The sequence below is a fragment of the Muntiacus reevesi genome, chromosome 4 (genome assembly GCF_963930625.1).
Source record: "Muntiacus reevesi chromosome 4, mMunRee1.1, whole genome shotgun sequence".
Lineage (NCBI taxonomy): Eukaryota > Metazoa > Chordata > Mammalia > Artiodactyla > Cervidae > Muntiacus > Muntiacus reevesi.
In genome coordinates, this window is record NC_089252.1 from 33,802,816 (window position 1) to 33,822,312 (window position 19,497).

Here is a 19,497-nt window from a genome sequence, read left to right on the forward strand (position 1 = left end):
AGTATATGTATCTGCACTTCACAAGAGCTCTGTGATCTTAACTCAGTGTAAGCACAGAAGAAATTCAGATGAAGCCAAAGAACTTTCCCAGGGTCGTTCTGAAGAAGCAAACAAGGACGTGGGCCCCAGGTAGACTCAGGTCAGTGTCTCTTCCTACGAGACCACCCCCACCACCACCCAGGGTCAGCTCTAGTTGGTCTTCCTCCTCTCAGCCCTAATCCCCTCCATGCACCTGTCCTGTCTTGAGTCTCTGCCATGACTGGCTGCTGGATTTGGGGTCCACACCTCTGTCTCCCCAGAATTCAACTCTGGAAAATGTTCTTGGTCCACACATAGGTGCCATCAGGGACATAACCCACCAGGTCATGAGCTTCTATATGATTTAAGAAAATCCCCTGAGTAAAACACACGGTATAAGCACCAACGCATATTACTCTTCCTTTCTCAAATATTTGTGGAGCCAAGGCCTGTCCTAAGTCAGCGATGAACAAAACAGGCACTATCTTTGTCTCTGATGAGCTTACACCATGATAAGGAAAAACGACATCTTTGAAAGGTAAGAAACGATAGGGATGCAAGGGTTTGCTCACTCCCTTCTTTCTATTTAGTTTTTGAGAACTAAATCCAATTGCTTGAACCCCCATCCCCAGCCAGCTTTCCCTCTCTCTCCCCCGTGGCTTTTCCTTCTTTCAGCCCCAGGAACTCCAAATCCTTCAGGTCACCAGCTGCATACCTAAATCCACACAAGTGCCCAGCAGGTGAAAAAAGAAGACTCAGTTTATCAAAATCTACCATTTCTAGGTGTTTGCAATCATAAACAGGAAAAAAAAAAGCAATATTCTTCCTTCTTTCCTTCCTTTCTTTCTTCTTCCCCTCATTCAAATGCTGTTGTTTTTGCTCAGTTGCGAAGTAGTGTCCAATTTCTTGCAACTCCACGAACTGTAGCATGCCAGGCTTCCCTGTCCTTCACTATCTCCCAGAGTTTGTTCCAATTCATGTCCACTGAGTCAGTGATGCTATCTAACAGTCTCATCCTCTGCCACCTTCTTCCCCTCCTGTCTTCAATCTTTCCCAACATCAGGATCTTTTCCAGTGAGTCGGCTCTTCACCATCAGGTGGCCAAAGTATTGGAGCTTCAGCTTCAGCATCGGTCCTTCCAATGAATATTCAGGATTGATTTCCTTTAAGACTGACTGGTTTGATTTCCATGCTGTGCAAGGGACTCTCAAGAGTCTTCTTCAGCACCACAATTAAAGGCATCAATTTTTTGGCACTCAGCCTTTTTTGTGGTCCAACTCTCACATCCATATGTGACTACTGGAAAAAACATAGCTTTGACTATACAGACCTTTGTCAGCAAAGTGACGTCTTTGCTTTTTAATATGCTGTCTGGGTTTGTCATAGCTTTTCTTCCAAGGAGCAAGTGTCTTTTAACTTCATTTCAAGTTTCAAAGAGCGGTTAACTATTTTACAGGCAGAGATGGAAGGAACCAACCTAGTAATTTCTCAGCAGGGGAAAAAGTCTAGCTCACAGGCTTTTTAAATATACATGCTCCCACTTTATATAAACATAATCTTAGAAGAAGGAAAAAAAACCCCAAGACACAGAAGACCACCTGGTACTCTCTCTCTTGCTGTTTTTCTTTCTTTTTTGGGGGGTGGTATATTCTAATACTTCATTAGTAACCCAAAAAAGTGAGAAAGTCACAGCTCCTGGAAGGCCTTCTTCCCAATAAAGGACATGGCTAAAGAGATGCTTTTCATTTGTTGATAACTAGTAAATTTATGTTCTCATTCAGTATGTCTTTCATTAATAAAAGAAGCACAATGAAAAATTTCATACTATGATAAGTATAAACAGATCACTGAATTGAGAGAAACTGCCAATTTTTCTTGGGAATTATTAATGGAAACATTATGCTCCTTATTAAATTTGCAGACACGTGTATTTGAATAATTACCCACTGATTTTATGAAGCTTGGAGGGTATAGAATCTTTCCTTTTTGAGTGTAGAAATCTAGAGTAAAGTGAGTTCAAAACACTCAACCCTAGAAAATGCTTCAATACATCTAAAGCTACATGAAAGGAACATACAACCAAATAGCAACCCCAATAATCATGAGATCACTGATATGAGGAACAAAACTAATGAGAAGAGAAGGTAGTTTTCCATCTGCCAATTTTGCTAAATTTTGTATCAGATATCTGGGGAAAATATATCTGAAATGAGGGTTGTTTTCGTTGTTTAGTCACTAAGTCGTGTCCATCTCTTTGTGACCCCATGAACTACAGCCCACCAGGCTCCTCTGTCCATGGGATTCTCCAGGCAAGAATACTAGAGTGGGTTGCTGTGCCCTCTTCCAGGGGATCTTCCCGACCTAGGGATCGAAACTGTCTCTTAGGTCTCCTGCATTGGCAGGCAGACTCCTTACTGCTGAGCGACCAGGGAAGTACCTGAAATGAGGACATCAAAATACTTATTCTGAACTGCTGGAGTACGTAAAAGGAAGGGTGAAAAATAATATATATATATATATATATTTTAAAAATCACATGTAGTAGCAGAAAAGAGTCTTGGATCCCATTACAGATGCAAACCCTTATCACGATAAGGCCTAAAGAAGTCTTTGAAATCACCTACTTCAAAACCTTCTTCCTTTTAAAAGAGCTTATTTGAGACCCAGAAAGTTTACATCATTTTGCAAAATTCACAGCTAGTTAATTGCAGGAAAGACTGCAGTTAACATGCTTCTAGTTCAGAACTCTTCAAACACCCAGTGATGGACACACACGAGCACACACACAGAGCACATACAGATGTGTGTGGATGTGTGTGTGCAAACAGAGAGCAAAAGGAGTTCAGGAAAAGTACTGAACTCACTTTTCAAAAAAGTCTGGTTCTCTTTCACTGATATGCATTTATGCAACAGCTTCTAAGGGTCAGGCATTGTGCTAAGCATTTCACTTCCATTAATTAATCTTCAAGGTGCCCTCTCACTTGCGTAGTTGTTATCCTTCTTTCCGTAACAAGCAAATGAAGACTTTGTGGCAGAAATGTACATGTTGAAGGTCACTCAGGCCCTCTAATCCTTAGTCACTGTTTATAGGAGGTATATAAAAGGGGTCCCCTTTTGGTCCATCAAAAGGGGAACACATATGGGACTTGTCTGGCAGTCCAGTGGTTAAGATTCAGTGATTCCACTGTAGAGAGAGGGGCTGGGTTCCACTTCTGGCTGGGGAACCAAGATCCCCACATGCCACGCAGTGCAGCCTCCACCCCAAAAAGTGGAACAAATAGTGAAAGAAGCTCAACCAAATTATTTTACCCCACACTTTCTGAATTGTGTTTTAAACACAGAGAGCTGCAGTTAATAAGCACAGCGGGTTCACATGGCCGCAGTATGGTAACAACTGGGTCCAGGGCATGAACACCATCTGGAGACGGAAATTACTTTCCAACCTACTCTCACGGGCTTATACCAAACAGGTTCTCACACCTCGTTGTGAACCTTTTCTGGGGGCAGAGGACAGGGACTCCATGTATGCCTTCTTCCTCTGTACAGATGGGAGGGGCAGGTGCCAAGGACTACCCCCAAGCTCATCCGGAAACCACTGAAGTCTTGCCAGTTACTGAACTTAGATCAGCAGAAAGCCAAGGCGGCTGGCACTCCATCTGGCACGTGGTATCCTCTATTGCACTTTGGAAATTCTGCGAGTAGGAGAGGAAGCAATGCCTAGGGATGGCTGATACTTTTCTTCTATGCAAACACCCTTGTTGGAAAACTGTCTGCTTTTCATTACACTTGAAAATTCCCAAAGGCAAAAGGTCACGTCTTCCTTCTTTACTGTGCGTGATGCCCAGCGCAGTATGGATGGTTAATAAATGTCACATCACTTTCATTCCCCATTGACAGAGAATGATGTTTTCCAAGGAGTCTTGCTCACTTAAGTTTCTCAGCAAATTTCACAAACTGCAGACATTTCCCAGAAAGGGGGCACTGCTTAAAGCCACCATTCCCTTCTTGAATCTCTTCCCTAGATTCCATCCATGTTTCACTCGCCTTTTCCCTGGGCCAGTGGATTTCCCCCTCCCAGCCCTGTTCCCCACCTATTTTACTCTCTTTTTCCATGCCCCACTGCAGAATTTACAGGTAAATCAGTGACACCCCATTTTACATCACTTCCATCATAAAGTAGCAGCCCTCAATTCTTTATCTATGATGCTTTTCGGAGGAGCCTTTGATGAGGCTTAGCAACTGGGCCATTCCCAGTGTAAACATTTTTAGGAGAAAAACTTGTTTTCATAATGACTTTTATATCTATTGTTTTCTAGAAATTTTTTAAAATGACTTGTAAATGTTGGTGATAAAGAACAAAAGTTTCAAGAGCAGAGACCTTGTTTATTTATCTTTGCACCCCAGTTCATGGCACATAGGGGGCAGCCAGTGAATGCTTCTCACCCTGTGAAGCACTGCAGTTTCTTCTCAATTGTTTCCAAAAGTGAGTCAACAGCACACTTTATGTAAAACGTGAGGCGGAGCAATCAATATATCTTGATGTTCCTTGTCAAATGGCCCCACATTTGACAAGTATTAAATGTGAGATACCACAAGGACGTCCTTTTACAAGCACAAAATAAAACCTAAAGGAAAAGAATATGGTTCTCTCTCATTTATATGGCTTTGAATGCTTGAGCTTAGGTTGAAGATTCAAAATTGAAAATGTCAGCAATGATGTTACCGAAATGGTTCCCTGCTTCGTAGAACAAAAAGGACATGTTAGAAAGATTATTTCAAGTATTAGCGAAGAAAGGGCATCTTTCATTTGGAATAAGAATGTAGTCTGGATATTTGCCAGAACTTCTGCAGAGTTCTAGTTCCATTCTCCTGTTTTCCTGACAAGTCTAAAATCCTTTATCTTTTGCAGTTTGTGAAAGAAATTGATCTGTGTATGGAAACATTTACACCAATGAAGAAAAAGCAGCACAGTTATAAAAGAGGAGACTGTTTCAATCAGGGCCAAATGTCAATTTTCTAAAACTTATAAAAAGGATAAAAATGAAATATCAGAAGAAGCAGAAAATGTTTATAGTTATGACTCAGAACAGAAGACCAGTTTCACAATGCTTCCTGTGGTAAGAGTTGTATTCACTGAGATTTGGGACTTTCTCTTTTTTTTTTTCTTTTTTCAAGTTCCTCTTCAAAAAAAAAAAAAAAGTTTCTTCCAAATCTGCTGAACACTACTGAGAAGGCTAAGTTCCCAGAAAGCAAAGTAGCTTTTGTTTACTCATTTATTCATTTCCTTCTCGATCATACTGATCTCCTGTCTTTTGAAATTTTCTCTTTTTTATAAACTGTCAAAAACTAAGAACTCTTGGTGCTTGAGAGTTCAGCACCTGGCAACTCCATTTATAACAAAATTCCAAATCATAAAAGGAAACTTACAGCTATTTTGTGAATAGACTGAATTTTCAATGTGTTATATAAAACAATAAATTTATAAGTGGAACAAATTATAAATAAGAATGGATCAGATTATACTTATATTATTTAATAATTAAGCATTCATTGAATAATTTAATATGAAATTGCAAATGTAACAGCTTGCTGTTGTTTAGTCTCAAAGTCCTGATATGACTCTTCTGTGACGCCATGAACTACAGCCCATCAGGCTCCTCTGTCCATGGGATTCACCAAGCAAGAATACTGGAGTGGGTTGACATTTCCTTCTCCAGGGGATCTTCCCAATCCAGGGGTCTAACCCATGTCTCTTGTGACTCCTACACTGGCCGGTGGGTTCTTAACCACTGAGCAATCAGGGAAGCCCAAATATAACAATATTACATGTTACAATATAATATACATATTATGTATTTCTAATGGTCTGTATTATGGATGTTAATTTGTACATAATAACAGTGGCCAGAGTGTTAATTCCTTAATTCCTCATCATACATTGCACCCAAATGATGAGTCCAAGCCACCAGGAGCCAGTCGGTTCCCTTTGTCTGTAACTGATTTATGAAAAGACTGACTCAGTGTTGGCCAGTGACACGCGAGGGAAGGTCTATGAAGGGCTTCTGGGAAAGCTTCCCTGCTTCCAAAAAGACACAAGAACCCAAGACTGTCACCCATCTGGAATGGCCACAGCCACCTTGTAACCATTTATGGCCCTCCTCATGATGCACCATTTGTATCTTTCCATAAGCAAGGCGCTGCTCTAACTCCTTGAGTTCTCAGGACAGCCCGACAGGCAGATACTATAATTATCCCCACCTTTTAGACCAGCACACAGAAGTCTTGGGAGGTTAACTGACCCGAGGCTGTCTCACGGGTGGGTAAGTGGCAAGACTGGAAACTGAGCCAGGCAGCCGGCTTTGGGGTGCAGTCCCTCAGCCAGGAAGCTGCTACACTACTTCCATGGAAGTTGCCATTAACCGCCCCCCACCCTACCCCACACCGTTATGTGCCCCACATTCCTTCAAATATATTCTTTGCTGGTGGCCACCAAGCCTTTCAATTAAAAAAAGAGAAAAAAAGCCCTGCAAGAAAACAGACTCTTCTGACATTCCCAACAAAAGATGGCCCCAGTGCAGGACAGAGAATGCAGAAGTAAGGGTAGGAAGATCTCTTTTCCTTTGTTTCCCCTCGAACAGGCTCTGTATTTTAATTTTTTAAATTAGGTTTTATTGGCGTAGAGTTTGTTTACAATGTTTTATTGAGTTTTTACCATACAGCAAAGTGAACCAGTTATATATATATATATATACATATATCCACTTTTTAAAGATTCTATTCCCATGTAGGTCACTGTATTGAGTAGTGTTCCCTGTGCTACACAGCAGGTTATTATCTATTTTATATATAGCAGTGTGTATATGTCAATCCCAGTCTTCCAATTTATCCCTCCCCCAGTCTTTTCCCCTTGGTAACTATAAGGTTTCAGTACAGGGAGGGTAGATGGGATGACCAGAAAACAGAGACCTTCCCTGGTGGCTCAGCTGGTAAAGAATCCGCCTGCCGTGCAGGAGACCCCGGTTTGATTCCTGGGTTGGGAAGAACACCTGGAGAAGGAATTGGCTACCCTGGAGAAGGGATAGGCCACCTGTTCCAGTATTCCTGGGCTTCCCTGGTAGCTCAGATGGTAAAGAATCTGCCTGCAATGTGGGAGACCTGGATTCGATCCCTAGGTTGGGAAGATACTCCAGAGGAGGGCATGGCAACTGACTCCAGTATTCCTGCCTGGAGAATCCCCATGGACAGAAGAGCCCCGAGGGTTACAGTCCAGGGGGCTGCAAAGAGTCGGACATGACTGAGCAACTAGGCAGACAGCACAAAGAGAGAGCTGAGACTACACGAGACCGTGGAAGCTGGAGAGGGAGAAGAAGAGAGCAAGAGACCCGAGGGTGGTCAGTAGTCTAACGACAGACCTACCCCTCACCTGGCCCCTCATATATTTGATTTATAGGTTTTGCAATCCAGAGGTATTCTTGCCATTCCCATTTCACAGATGAGCAAAGTGAGGTTTCCACTTGCTGGGAAGGGACAGAGCCTTGCTTCCTAACCGGCCACTGTCCTGAACACCAAGGACCCCAGGAAGTAAGGTGAGAGAGAGAAAAGTCACTCTAGCGCACAACTCTGCTGAGGATCGCAGTCTTCCATCAAAATCGCCAGAGCATCTTTCCCTTTCCCAGGGCACCTCCCAAATTTACAACTCAAAACTTCCAAGGAAAGTTGCAACGTTCATCTGTTTTAAGTTGCTTAGAGTTGCTACCAAAAGGAGTAACTCTTTCCCACCCAACCCCCAACCACTAAACATTGGAATCAACCTAATGTCTTCATGCTGTCTTAAAAGAAAAATGGTTGAGCAGATTTCTTTTTCTTTAACTTTTCCAAAAAATAAAAGCAAACTATTTTCAGCTTCAACCCAGTGGTAGGAAAAACAAATGATTCCCTCTCCTCTCTTTCCCCACCCTCTTACCAGGATTCATGAGTGAATGAAAACCAGAAAAGGGAGAAAAGAATTACACTTAAAATGGCTGACAATTTCAGCCCTCAAATATTCAAGTTCTGCATCTTATAAAATTGTGAAATGTGTATGCTCAGTCGTGTCTGACTCTTTGTGACTCTGTGGACTGGAGACCACCAGGCTCCTCTGTCCATGGGATTCTCCAGGCAAGAATACTGGAATGTGTTGCAATTTCCTCCTCCAAGGAATCTTCCCTACCCAGGGATCGAACCCACATCTCTTGCATTGGCAGGTGGATTCAACCAGGTATCTTCCCACCAAAATCTTGGGATCCTCTGAGAACGGACGTACCTGTGAGCAAGAACAGTGGGATTGAAGTCAAGTCGAACTCGGGACATGGGCAATGCCCCTCAGCCTCAGTTTCCTTATTTGCAGGTAATTCTCAAAGGATTTCTGGGAGAATTAAAAGAACCAACGAGTGGAAACCCACTGACACATATTCAAGAAGGCATATGCAGGAAAAGATGCTTAATGCTTTCCTTCACATGAAAATAGAAAAAAAAAGTCATAAGCATGCAGGAATGTGGTGTTGAACGAATTTTTACTGATGAGCAAGATAGATGAAGCAGGGGGACGTCTTTAGCGGTCTAGTGGTTAAAAATCTGCCTGGCAATGCAGGGGACAAAAGTTCAAATCCTAGTCAGGGGACTATTAAGATTCCCCTATGCTTCGGGGCAATGAAGCCTGCATGCAGCAACTACTGAGCCTGCACAATGGAACCAGAGAGTCCACATGCCACAACGAAAGATCCCGCATGACACAACTAAGACCCAACATGGCCAAATAAATAAATAAATTCAATTAAAACAGAAAATGAAAGATGAGGCAGGGAAGATCTGAGTCACCCATTGAGAAGTTCTTGATGGGAAGGAAAGAAGTGAAACTTGAGGGAATATTGTTTGCAGGAGAGACTGTAAGTATCATCTCTAACCCTAAAAATAGGGGAGAGGGGAGGAAAGGGTGAGATGTGTGGAGAGAGTAACATGGAAACTTACATTACCAAGTGTCAATAGACAGCCAACAGGAATTTGCTGTATGGCTCAGGAAATTCAAATAGGGGCTCTGTATCGGCCTAGAAGGGTGGGATGGGGAGGAAGATGGGAGGGAGGTTCAAGAGGGAGGGGATACATGCATACCTACGGCTGATTCATGCTGAAGTTTGACAGAAAACAACAAAATTCTGTAAAGCAATTATCCTTCAATTAAAAAATAAATTAACTTTTTTAAAAAAATTAGGAAACCTCAGATTATTGAAAAGAAACGACAGCCAGAAAACCCTTTCTCAGATCTCAGGAACCCTGATGCTTTCCTGGAAATGGGGGGCGGGGAGAGAGGGGCCAGGTGAACTATTCTGAATCTCTTTGCTGTGTCCACTTCTCCACATGCCATTTGACTCCAAACTCTTATAAAATCAGAAATACCAACTCCATCAGGACTTGCAAAGCCTCATAAAGAAGACTCTGCCACTCAGGGAGGCAAACGGCTTTGAAGAGAAACCCCGCAGGGACACCATGTTCATCTCCCATCGATTGTCACTTATCTCTGCCCAGGGTCAGCGCTTTGCGTGCAGTTGTACCCTTTCCACTTAGAGATGTTTGGAAAAGGTGCCGTTGAAAGGACAGCCTCACGCTGGGCTCCTTTAGCCATTCCCTACAGGAAATGATGGAAATTCCTGGCATTCTTATCAGGGAAAGGGGTGAACTCTGCTGGTCTGTGCTGAGAGGAATGCTAGATCCCTTCTTTTTACTGGAGGTTGAGGACTTCAAAGCAGCACCTTCTTCAGATCGAAAGATGCAGTCAGGCTTCTGGGAAGACTCCCGGGAGAGCAGAGACAGGCAGCCTGGTTCCCGAGCCCAAGCAACTAGAAGTGGAGGCAGCCAAGTGTTTATCTTAAGCTGCTTCCGTGAGATAATTCAGCATCTTCTTCGTAAACTCTTGTAACCATCTTTTCTCCACCAAAAGCAGAAATTCGCCATGTGCTTTAGAAAGCACCTTTCTTTCTGGCTAGCTGGCTAAGTATATCTGTGCTGCTATTTTTCAGAACACCAAAGTGGTCCTCTGTCCTTTTAGACATTCAATGCCTCAAGCTCTTTTGTGAAGACACAGCTCCGTGATTTAACAAAGTCCCTGACTGGAAGTTTCATGTGTTATCTTATTGAAGGATGGGTTGGGGTGGGGTGATGATGAAAAAAAGGAGCAGAGTAGGGGAAGCGTTCTGGGGCATGCATGCGTGCTAAGTCCCCCTTCAGTCGTGTCCATCTCTTTGCAACCCCATGGATTATGGCCTGCTGGGCTCCTCTGTCCACGGGATTCTCCAGGCCAGAGTATTGGAGTGGGTTGCCATTTTTTGGGGCCTGGATTCTTCTATTTTACACAGATCTCTCAGGCTGCTCTCACAAGCCCTGCCCTGTGCAGATTAAACTGTTAAAAAATATTCTTGCTCATCCAAAATTATTATCCTAGGAAAGAAAGGAAAAGAGGAAGACCAGTCTGTGTGAAACTATAGGTAGAGGGAGGCCTGTGAAGTTGCAGGTAAACAAAACTCATTTTTTTCTTGAAAAAACCCAAGAACAGAGTTGGTAAATATACTTAGGAAAGGCAACTGGTACTCTTTTTGTTTGGGGGGGTTTTGTTTTTTCTTTATTTACTCGGCTGCGCTGCATGTGAACTCTGAGTTACAACATATGGGATCTAGTTCCCTGACCAGGGATCGAACCTGGGGCCCCTGCATTGGGAGTGCAGAGTCTTAGCCACTGGGCCACCAGGGAACTCATTTTGGACTGTTACCCCTCTGTAATTTTTCAGTAGTTCTCTACGAATTTTTCCACTTAGTTTTTACAAAAGACTTGAGTTCCTCTCCATAGCATATGCTTCCTTGTATTTCTTGCTATTTCCCAGTTTGCCATTTTTGCAATCTTTTACAATGCTCCCTATAACTGAGCCCCAAGGAAGCACCCTGGTCAAAGCCTTGTTTGTCAAACACAAACACAAACAACAAATATTTCCAGCTGTCCCCAGATGCTCACAGTCAACCCTTAAATCTACCCATGACATTCAAGGCAGAAGGAACCACGCAGCTCTGACTTCTCTATCAGTGTAACTTCTGAAACCTTATGATTACACCAGGTCCTATTCCAGAGATGACACGAGAAAACCCGATGCAACCAACAGAACAAAGCCAGTCTTGGCGCCCCACTTATGCCCAGCACGGAAAAGGGGCAAAAGTGAAAGTGTTAGTTGCTCAGTCGTGTCTGACTCCTGTCGAGTCCGTAGACTGTAGCCCACCAGGTTCCTCTGTCCTTGGGATTCTCCAGGCAAGAATACTGGAGTGGGTTGCCATTCCCTTCTCCAGGGGATCTTCCCAACCCAGGGATCGAACCCAGGTCTCCTGCATTGCAGGTGGATTCTTTGTCATCTGAGTCACCAGAAGGAGGCCCAGGACATGCAGTGTGGAAGGCACTCATCACTAGGTCCCACACTGCCCACCAGAGTACTGGAGCACAGAGTGGTGTCCCCAAGTTTTCTCTCTCCCAGTTTTTAGCAGGAAAGTTGGGGGGGGGGTGGCGCACAGGTAGAGAGGGTGTGATGAAGCCAGGTGGACATCAGAAGTTTCCAGGGGCCTACTAAACCCTAGTACCGTGTTCAAGCAGCAGGACAAAAAGGTTCAAGAACAAACCTGATAACAGGAGAACAGTCAACATTTATAGGATTCTCACAGATGCCAGGCACTGTGCCAACCCAGCAGCATATATTAAAAAAAAAATTTTTTTTGCTGTATAGTTGCTTCACAACGTTGTGTTAATTTCTGCTGTACAACAGCTGTCAGTTATATGTGTATGTGTGTGTGTGTGTGTGTGTGTGTGTGTGTGTGTGTGTGTGTGTGTGTGTGTGTGTGTGTGTGTGTGTATCCCCTCTTTTTTAGAAATCCTCAAATTTCCTTCCCATCTAGGTCACCACAAATTCCTGGGTAGAGTTCCCTGTGTCATGCAGCAGGTTCTCATTCGTTATCTTATACGTGAGCTCAGTTGCTCAGTCGTGTTTGACTCTCTGTAGCCCCATGGACTGTAGCCTGTCAGGCTCCTGTCCATGGAATTTTCCGGGCAAGAATATTAGAGTGGGTTGCCATTTCCTCCTCCAGGGAATCTTCCCAACTCAGGGTTTCAAACCCACATCACCTGCGTCTCCGGCACTGGCAGGCAGTTTCTTTATCACTAGCGCCACCTAGGAAGCCCACTTTAAACATAGTACTGTATATATATGGAGAAGGCAATGGCACCCCACTCCAGTACTCTTGCCTGGAGAATCCCATGGATGGAGGAGCCTGGTAGGCTGCAGTCCATGGGGTCGCGAAGAGTCAGATATGACTGAGTGACTTCACTTTAACTTTTCACTTTCACACATTGGAGAAGGAAATGGCAACCCACTCCAGTGTTCTTGCCTGGAGAATCCCAGGGAAGGGGGAGCCTGGTGGGCTGCCGTCCATGGGGTCGCACAGAGTCGGACACGACTGAAGCGACTTAGCAGCAGCAGCAGCAACGTATGTATGTCAGTCCTAATCTCCCAATCCATCCCACATCCCCCACTTCCCCTTGGTATCCATAAATGTTCTCTACATCTGTGTCTCTATTTCTGCTTTGCAAATAAGCTCATCTGTATGATTTTTCTAGATTCCACATATAAGCAATATCATACAATATGTTTTTCTCTTTTGAAAACTTCAAAAGAGAAGTTTTTTCACTTTGTATGACAGTCCATATGACAGTCTTTAGGTCTATATGACAGTCTCTAGTCTATCCACATCTCTGCAAATGGCACAATTTCATTCCTTTTTATGGCTAAGTACTATTCCATTGTATTCAGAGGCATATTTAACTCCACAACAGCCCAATGGAGTTGGCCTGTGATAACCCAGACTTTACAGGTGATGAACCAGACTTTACAGCTTTGGACAAGCATCTGCCCAAGGTCACACAGTTGGTGAGTATTGAAACTCAGATCCAGAACCACCCACCCACCTGGTTCCAGCATCCACACACCCAACCACTGAACCCTGCTGCCTCCAGAGACGAGAACAAACAGCCATCAAATGGGAAAGATGCCTGGCCTGTTAGCCTTAGGGCGTCCCGGTGAAGGAAAACTACATCAGTACGCCCTTGGAAAAGATGAAAGTGATACACAAATGTGAGCTGGATTTGTTACAATCATTTCTAAAGTGGGTTAAAGCAGGATCAAGAACTCACCCCTCTTCCCACGTGTCTCTCTTTCTATGGAACTGGGACTCATTTATTCCTTGGAGCTGAAATGACATTCTTCTTCCCTCCTACTCTATCATGGGGGAAAAAAACCCTCTATTAATGGGAAAAAAACTTTTTAACTTGAATGCACTCGTGTTAATCACATGACTAATCAGAAGGTTTCAGAAGCTATTTTTGGAGCAACTTACTGAAAATTCCAAATTTTATGAATTCATATTTGTCCTGTAGAGTAGGAGCAAATTCTCTTTCCCTTTCTGAGAACTATGCTAATTAAAGATCCTAGAGCCACGTGTGATATTTTTGAAGAAAACAGTAACAGGGAAATAAGTAGAAAGATATCATTGTAATATATATCATATTCTAGCCATAGAAAATAAAACCTGATACAGTGGTACCTCATGTTCCAGAGAATGAATCCTGCCAAGCTGTAACTATAGTTACATCCTAAATTAATTAGCTCTGCACACTGAGGCCAAGAAACACTGCCCCACAGAATCTGATGAAAATTTGAAAATGCTCACTTCATTAACCTTTCAAAGCTTCCCCTCATCAGAGCTTTCATCAGAGGAGCAGATAAGTGGCAAACCCATCAAACTGAAATCAATCTCTTCTCTAGACACCTGCCCAGAACTTTGGGGAAGGGGCTAATAAAGCAGGACATGAAGACATATGGAAGAAAAACAGAACCCTTGGTTGAAACCAAAATGTGACAATGAATCCTTGAATAGACAAGGGATTACCATTCCAAAATAATACCATCACATATGAGATTATTGGAGATGATCACCCATTTTGCTATTATAATTCTGTAGTGAATTTGAAAAAGTACAATATTATTATGTAAACAAGCCTTGACTTTATGTAGCAAATGTTTCTGAATAAATATACATAAATAATTTTGGAAGCAAGCTACCAGATAACAATTTGCTAAAATAGTAGCCCCCACGTCCTGCAAATAATTAATCCCTGCAAATAATTCATCCACAGTCTAAATTCAGGTTTTAACCACTATATTTGCACAAACAAGACTTACCTAAAATTAGACAATGTTTGTTAGTGGTTTAGTCATGTCCGACTCTTTGTGACCCCATGGACTGTAGCTCTCCAGGCTCCTCTTTCCATGGAATTCTCCAGGCAAGATTACTGGAGTGGGTTGCATTTCCTTCTCCAAAGTTAGACAATAACTAACCCCTATGCACAGAGTCAAACACAACTAAAGCATACATGCACGCTTAGGTTATCAGTCTATTTTGCAAAAATAAAAGCCAATGATACTACTATCATGCTCATCTTCACACCTCTTTTCAGGAATGAGATTTTAGACCTGTCACATTTCCATATTATGCAGTGTGTGTTTAGTCGCTCAGTGGTGTCTGACTCTTTGTGACCACAGGGACTGCAGCCCACCAGGCTCCTCTGGCCATGGGATTCTCCAGGCAAGAATACTGGAGTGGGTTGCCATTTCCTTTTCCAGGGGATCTTCTCAACCCAGGGATCGAACCCAGGTCTCCCACATTGCAGGCAGATTCTTTACCATCTGAGCCACCAGGGAAGCCCATATTTCTGCAGCAGCTGGATTAAAATGTCCAGAAAGCGATAACAGCCCCAAATCCCAGGCAAGTGGTACCACTATCTTTGTTTACATAGCACTGCACGTTCAAAGCACTTGTCCATCTAGTACCCTTCTTAGTCACACCAAAGCTTTGTGAGCTGACTTACCACCACGGCAGGTGTCACTCTGCCCAGCAGGCGGATGCGGCATCTGAGACCCACAGAGTGTAAGTGTCTGGTCCCAGGTCACAACAGTAAGTGGGGGCAGGGCCGACAGGACTGCCTGGTCTCTGGATGCCCCCACTCACCATCCTTCACCAGCTTTGTCTTCCTTTCATGATTAAAATTGAATCATACCTGAAGGAATGGGTTCTTGGGTTCTGCTGCTTTCAATGACCAGCCACAGCCTCTTAGGAACTAAAAACCCATTTCCACGCATGCTGAGCTGCTCAATTGTGTCCAACTCTTTGTCCAACAATTACCCCATGGATTGTAGTCTGCCAGGCTCTTCTGTCCTCTGGATTTTTTTAGGCATACTAAAGTGGGTTGCCATTGCCTCCTCCAGGGGATCTTCCAGACCCCGGGATGGAACCCACCTCTCCTACATTAGCAGGCCAGCTCTTTACCATTGAGCCACCTAGGAAGTTCAAAAACCCATTTACCTTCTCTAAAACCAGGTCCAGAGCTTCAGGCACTGTGAAAGTGATAAGGCCTCCCTGGTGGGGCCAGATTGGGTATTTAGCTCACTTCAGGGTACCAGAACAGCAGGGATGCTTCCAGGACACAGGAGTCGAGAGGTCAATCTCAACCTCAACCTCAAAACTACACTAGCCCGAGAGTTCAAAGACCCAGCATCCAATCCAGCTCCAGTTAACCTGCCTGAGCAAGGACTTAATCTACCTGGGCCTCACCTTCCTTATCTGTAAAATTAAAGGCCGATACAGATCACTGCAAAATCTCTTCCAAATTCTACTTGACCCCAGTGCTGGCTATCCAGCACTGTGCCTAACAATTGAACCCAAATGTCAAACTCTGTATGTCTCTCTCATGGTCCATTCCAAAGTTTCCCGTTTTCATTCCATCCCTCTGTTCTTCTACTGGTGCCATGTGGTATCCGTCTCTCCATGTCTCCCTCGTTCTCCAGTGTTTGTACATTGTTATCACGTCTCCCTATGATCATCAGTTTGCAGTTTCCACACATCACTTAAATCCCTTCAGCCTGGTGCACTGGGAAGACCCAGAGGAATCGGGTGGAGAGGGAGGTGGGAGGGGGGATCGGGATGGGGAATACATGTAACTCCATGGCTGATTCATGTCAATGTACCACTGCAACGTTGTGAAGTAATTAGCCTCCAACTAATAAAAATAAATTTAAAAAAATAAATTAAATCCCTTCAGCAACTTACTATGCTTTTGTGTCATCCATCAAACCCCTGCCCATCTAGCTAGTTACAGAGTCACTAAATTTTAAATAAAATTTCTCTTCAGGTTGCTCTTTTCTCTTGGCTCTTCATGTTTCCTGATTTCCACAATGAAGATCTGCAATCTACTGATTTCTAAAATATACAGGCATGTCAATATTTATTCTGCCTTATTTTTAAAAATTTTATTTTCCTCCTTATTTCTACCTTTTAATTTTTGTTTTGCTTTTCCTCTCCTTTATCATGTCTTGTTTCCTCTTCACTCCTATGATGGCCTTCAATGAACCCGCGGTGGGAAAGCAGCCCAACACATGGTATTAATCCTGAAACATGTAATTGTGCAGATAAAGAACAGTAGTGGGGGGAAGGGGAGGGCATGGTGGGCAGAGCCTCTCTGCCAGCACATGAATGGAGGGGCGATGGGCTCCATGCCACTGCATTCCCACATTAAACCCTATTTTATTCCCAGAAAGAAATACATAAGCACATATCCAGAAGGAAAAATGCTAAAGTGATGAGAGAGCCAGAGCAGCTGGGGGATGTTAACTTTAATCAAAGTCCGGCCAGGAATTTTTTTTTTAAGCAACAGGAAGTAGATTTATTCTCTTTCATATTCTCTCTCTTTCTCTCTCTCACACAGACACACATTCTCTTCTCATTCCTTTTTACTCTACCCTTCTTCATTTCCTCCAATCAAGGCATAGAAACACGCTGGACAGAAAAACCTCAGTTCCTTTGAACTGTCTTTGGAACTTTTGTCATGTTTTCATTGGCAGTTCAATGCCAAACTGCAGAACCCGGGAAGCGTGGTCAAAGACAGAAGACCATCCGTGAACAGCAGCCGAGGAACACAGGAGCTAGCATGTGTTTCCTGTGGCTGCCGTGACAGATTGCGGCAAACCTGGTGGCTTAAAACAACACTGATGTCTTCTCTTCCAGTTTGAGAGGCCAGAAGTCTCAGATGAGCTTCAGTCAGCCAAAGTCAAGATGTTGGCGGGGCTGCGCTCCCACCAAAGTTCTCCGAACAGAAAATCTATTTCCTTGCTTTTTTTAGCATCTAGTGGCCACCTGCATCCCTTGGCTTGTGGCCCCTTCCTCCATCTGCAGTGCTCATCACACCACTCTCTGTTCCCATCATCCCATCTTCTCTCCACAGTCAAATCTTCCTCTCCCTCCCGTTTACAAGGTTACCTATGACTACATTTAGAGCCCACCCAGAGAGTACAAAATAACATCCCCTTCTCAATCTCTTGACTTAATCACATCTGCAAAATGCTTTCTGCCACAGAAGGCAACATTCAAATTAGAATGAGGATATCTTTGTTCAGCCTACCATGGAGCACTGGTGTCTAGATGGGTTCCTAGAAAAATTCTTCCTCTCACTTCTCCCTTAACAATGACTAAGTTAAGAGCGTGGGCCTTGAGGAAAAAGGGAAAAGATGTCTCCTAAATCTCAAAATAAAGAAATGCCTGTCTTGTCACAGATTAACCTTCCCCACTATGTTGTGCGTGTTAGGCCATCTGGTTTGTATTCGGCGAGCCCCCTAAGCATCCCATCCCTTCCCCAACCACGCCTGGGTGCAACTCCTGTCCCACGACCCTCTGATTTCATGACAAATCACCTACTTGTTAAAACAGAAACTCAACATGCAACCAGAACTGGGCCTTAGAGCCACACATGTTCTTGTGCATCAAAGGTCCGGCCACAGTCACATTACCATTTCCCAGATGGAGTACAAGGAAGGAACAGAGCTTTGTTGGAACTTACCAAACCGCTTGTAACCGAAGGAATGTACCTCCTCCTCCTCTGCAAAATCGTCTGCGGGGGGAGACCAGGAAGAGAAGACAGAGCGTTAACCCTGGTAAGGCTGGAAGTGCTGGACTCAACTCCTTCCATTTCCACCTGCTCCACCCTCCCCTCGCCCACCCTGCTCCTTACTCCAGGAGCACACCAGGAGAAAGACCAAAGGGTCCCTGCACTGACTGCTCCCTCAGCCTGGAATGCTCTTCCTCCGGCTCCTTAGGCACCTCCTCCTAATTCAGGTCTCAGCGGTATGGTGCCTGTGAGATGCCTTTCTGGACCTCCACTTAGCCATTCTGTGTCAAATCATCCTACTTTAATATTACTCTCCGATGTCATTCTCATTTATGTGTACATGTGTGTTAACACACATCCCACGAGCAGAAATTTTTTTTACTGACTTCATGAATGAATTTCATGTATCTAGAATGGTGCCTGTCACAGAAGTGTTAGTCACTCAGTCATGTCCAACTCTTTGCGACCCCTTGGACTGTAGCCCACCAGGCTCCTCTGTCCCTGGAATTCTCCAGATGAGAATACTGCAGTGGGTTGCCACTCCCTTCTCTAGGGGATCTTCCCGACCCAAGGATCGAACTAAGGTCTCCCACATTGCAGGCAGATTCCTTACCATTTGAGCTACCCGGAAAAACCCTGTCATAGCACAGGCTTAATAGATTTTGGTGAATAAATGACTGAATAATCAACTGACAAAACGGTCAAGTTATCATCATATAACTGAGCCTAGGGCCTTCCTCTGCAGATGCCAGGCTGTTGGGTCACCTCTTCTACCAACTGTGGCATCTCAGGAGCCCAGCATAACTCCTGCAAGGATAGCCAAATCTCCCACTCTCCTTCCAATGGATAACTGGGACTGATGGATGGTTTTGCAGTAAATTAATTTCCTCGCTGGGGAATTCTTAAGGGTGGGGCCACTGTGGAAACAAGGGTGATATTATATCAGCCACGCTTTCTACCAAAAGCCTAAATACTTCTCCTCAAGTGGTCATGATGCAATTCCTTATCACACTGATAAAGAACTTCTCATTTCACACTTCTGTCAGGTATGGGTGTACCTGATTACAGGATACTTAAAAAAAAAAAAAAAAAACTCCAATTTTTAAAATTTTTTTATTGAAGGATAATTGCTTTACAGAACTTTGTTGTTTTTTGTCAAACCTCAACATGAATCAGTCATAGGAATTCACATATCCCCACCTTCCTGAACCTCCCTCCCACCTCCCTCCTCATCCCACTCCTCTAGGTTGATACAGAGCCCCTGTTTGAGTTTCCTGAGCCAGACAGCAAATTCCCATCGGTGATCTACTTTACATATGGTAATGTAAGTTTCCATGTTACTCTTTCCATACATCTCACCCTCTCCTGCCCTCTTCCCACGTCCATAAGTCCATTCTCTATTTCTGTTTCTCAACTGCTGCCCTA

General features: G+C 43.8%; 1 protein-coding gene and 1 non-coding gene across 2 annotated transcripts in view; both read right to left on the reverse strand.

Annotated features, from left to right (window-relative positions):
• The window catches only part of COLEC12 (collectin subfamily member 12), a 178,074-nt gene that overhangs the window by 145,140 nt on the left and 13,437 nt on the right, over window positions 1-19,497 (reverse strand). The window contains exon 2 of the mRNA XM_065932493.1: window positions 18,025-18,075. Within this exon, the coding sequence (XP_065788565.1) occupies window positions 18,025-18,075 (51 nt within the window). The remainder of the gene's footprint in view (window positions 1-18,024; window positions 18,076-19,497) is intronic.
• On the reverse strand, window positions 10,725-10,797 carry TRNAG-CCC (transfer RNA glycine (anticodon CCC)). The gene has a single exon. It is a non-coding gene; the product is annotated as a tRNA-Gly (tRNA).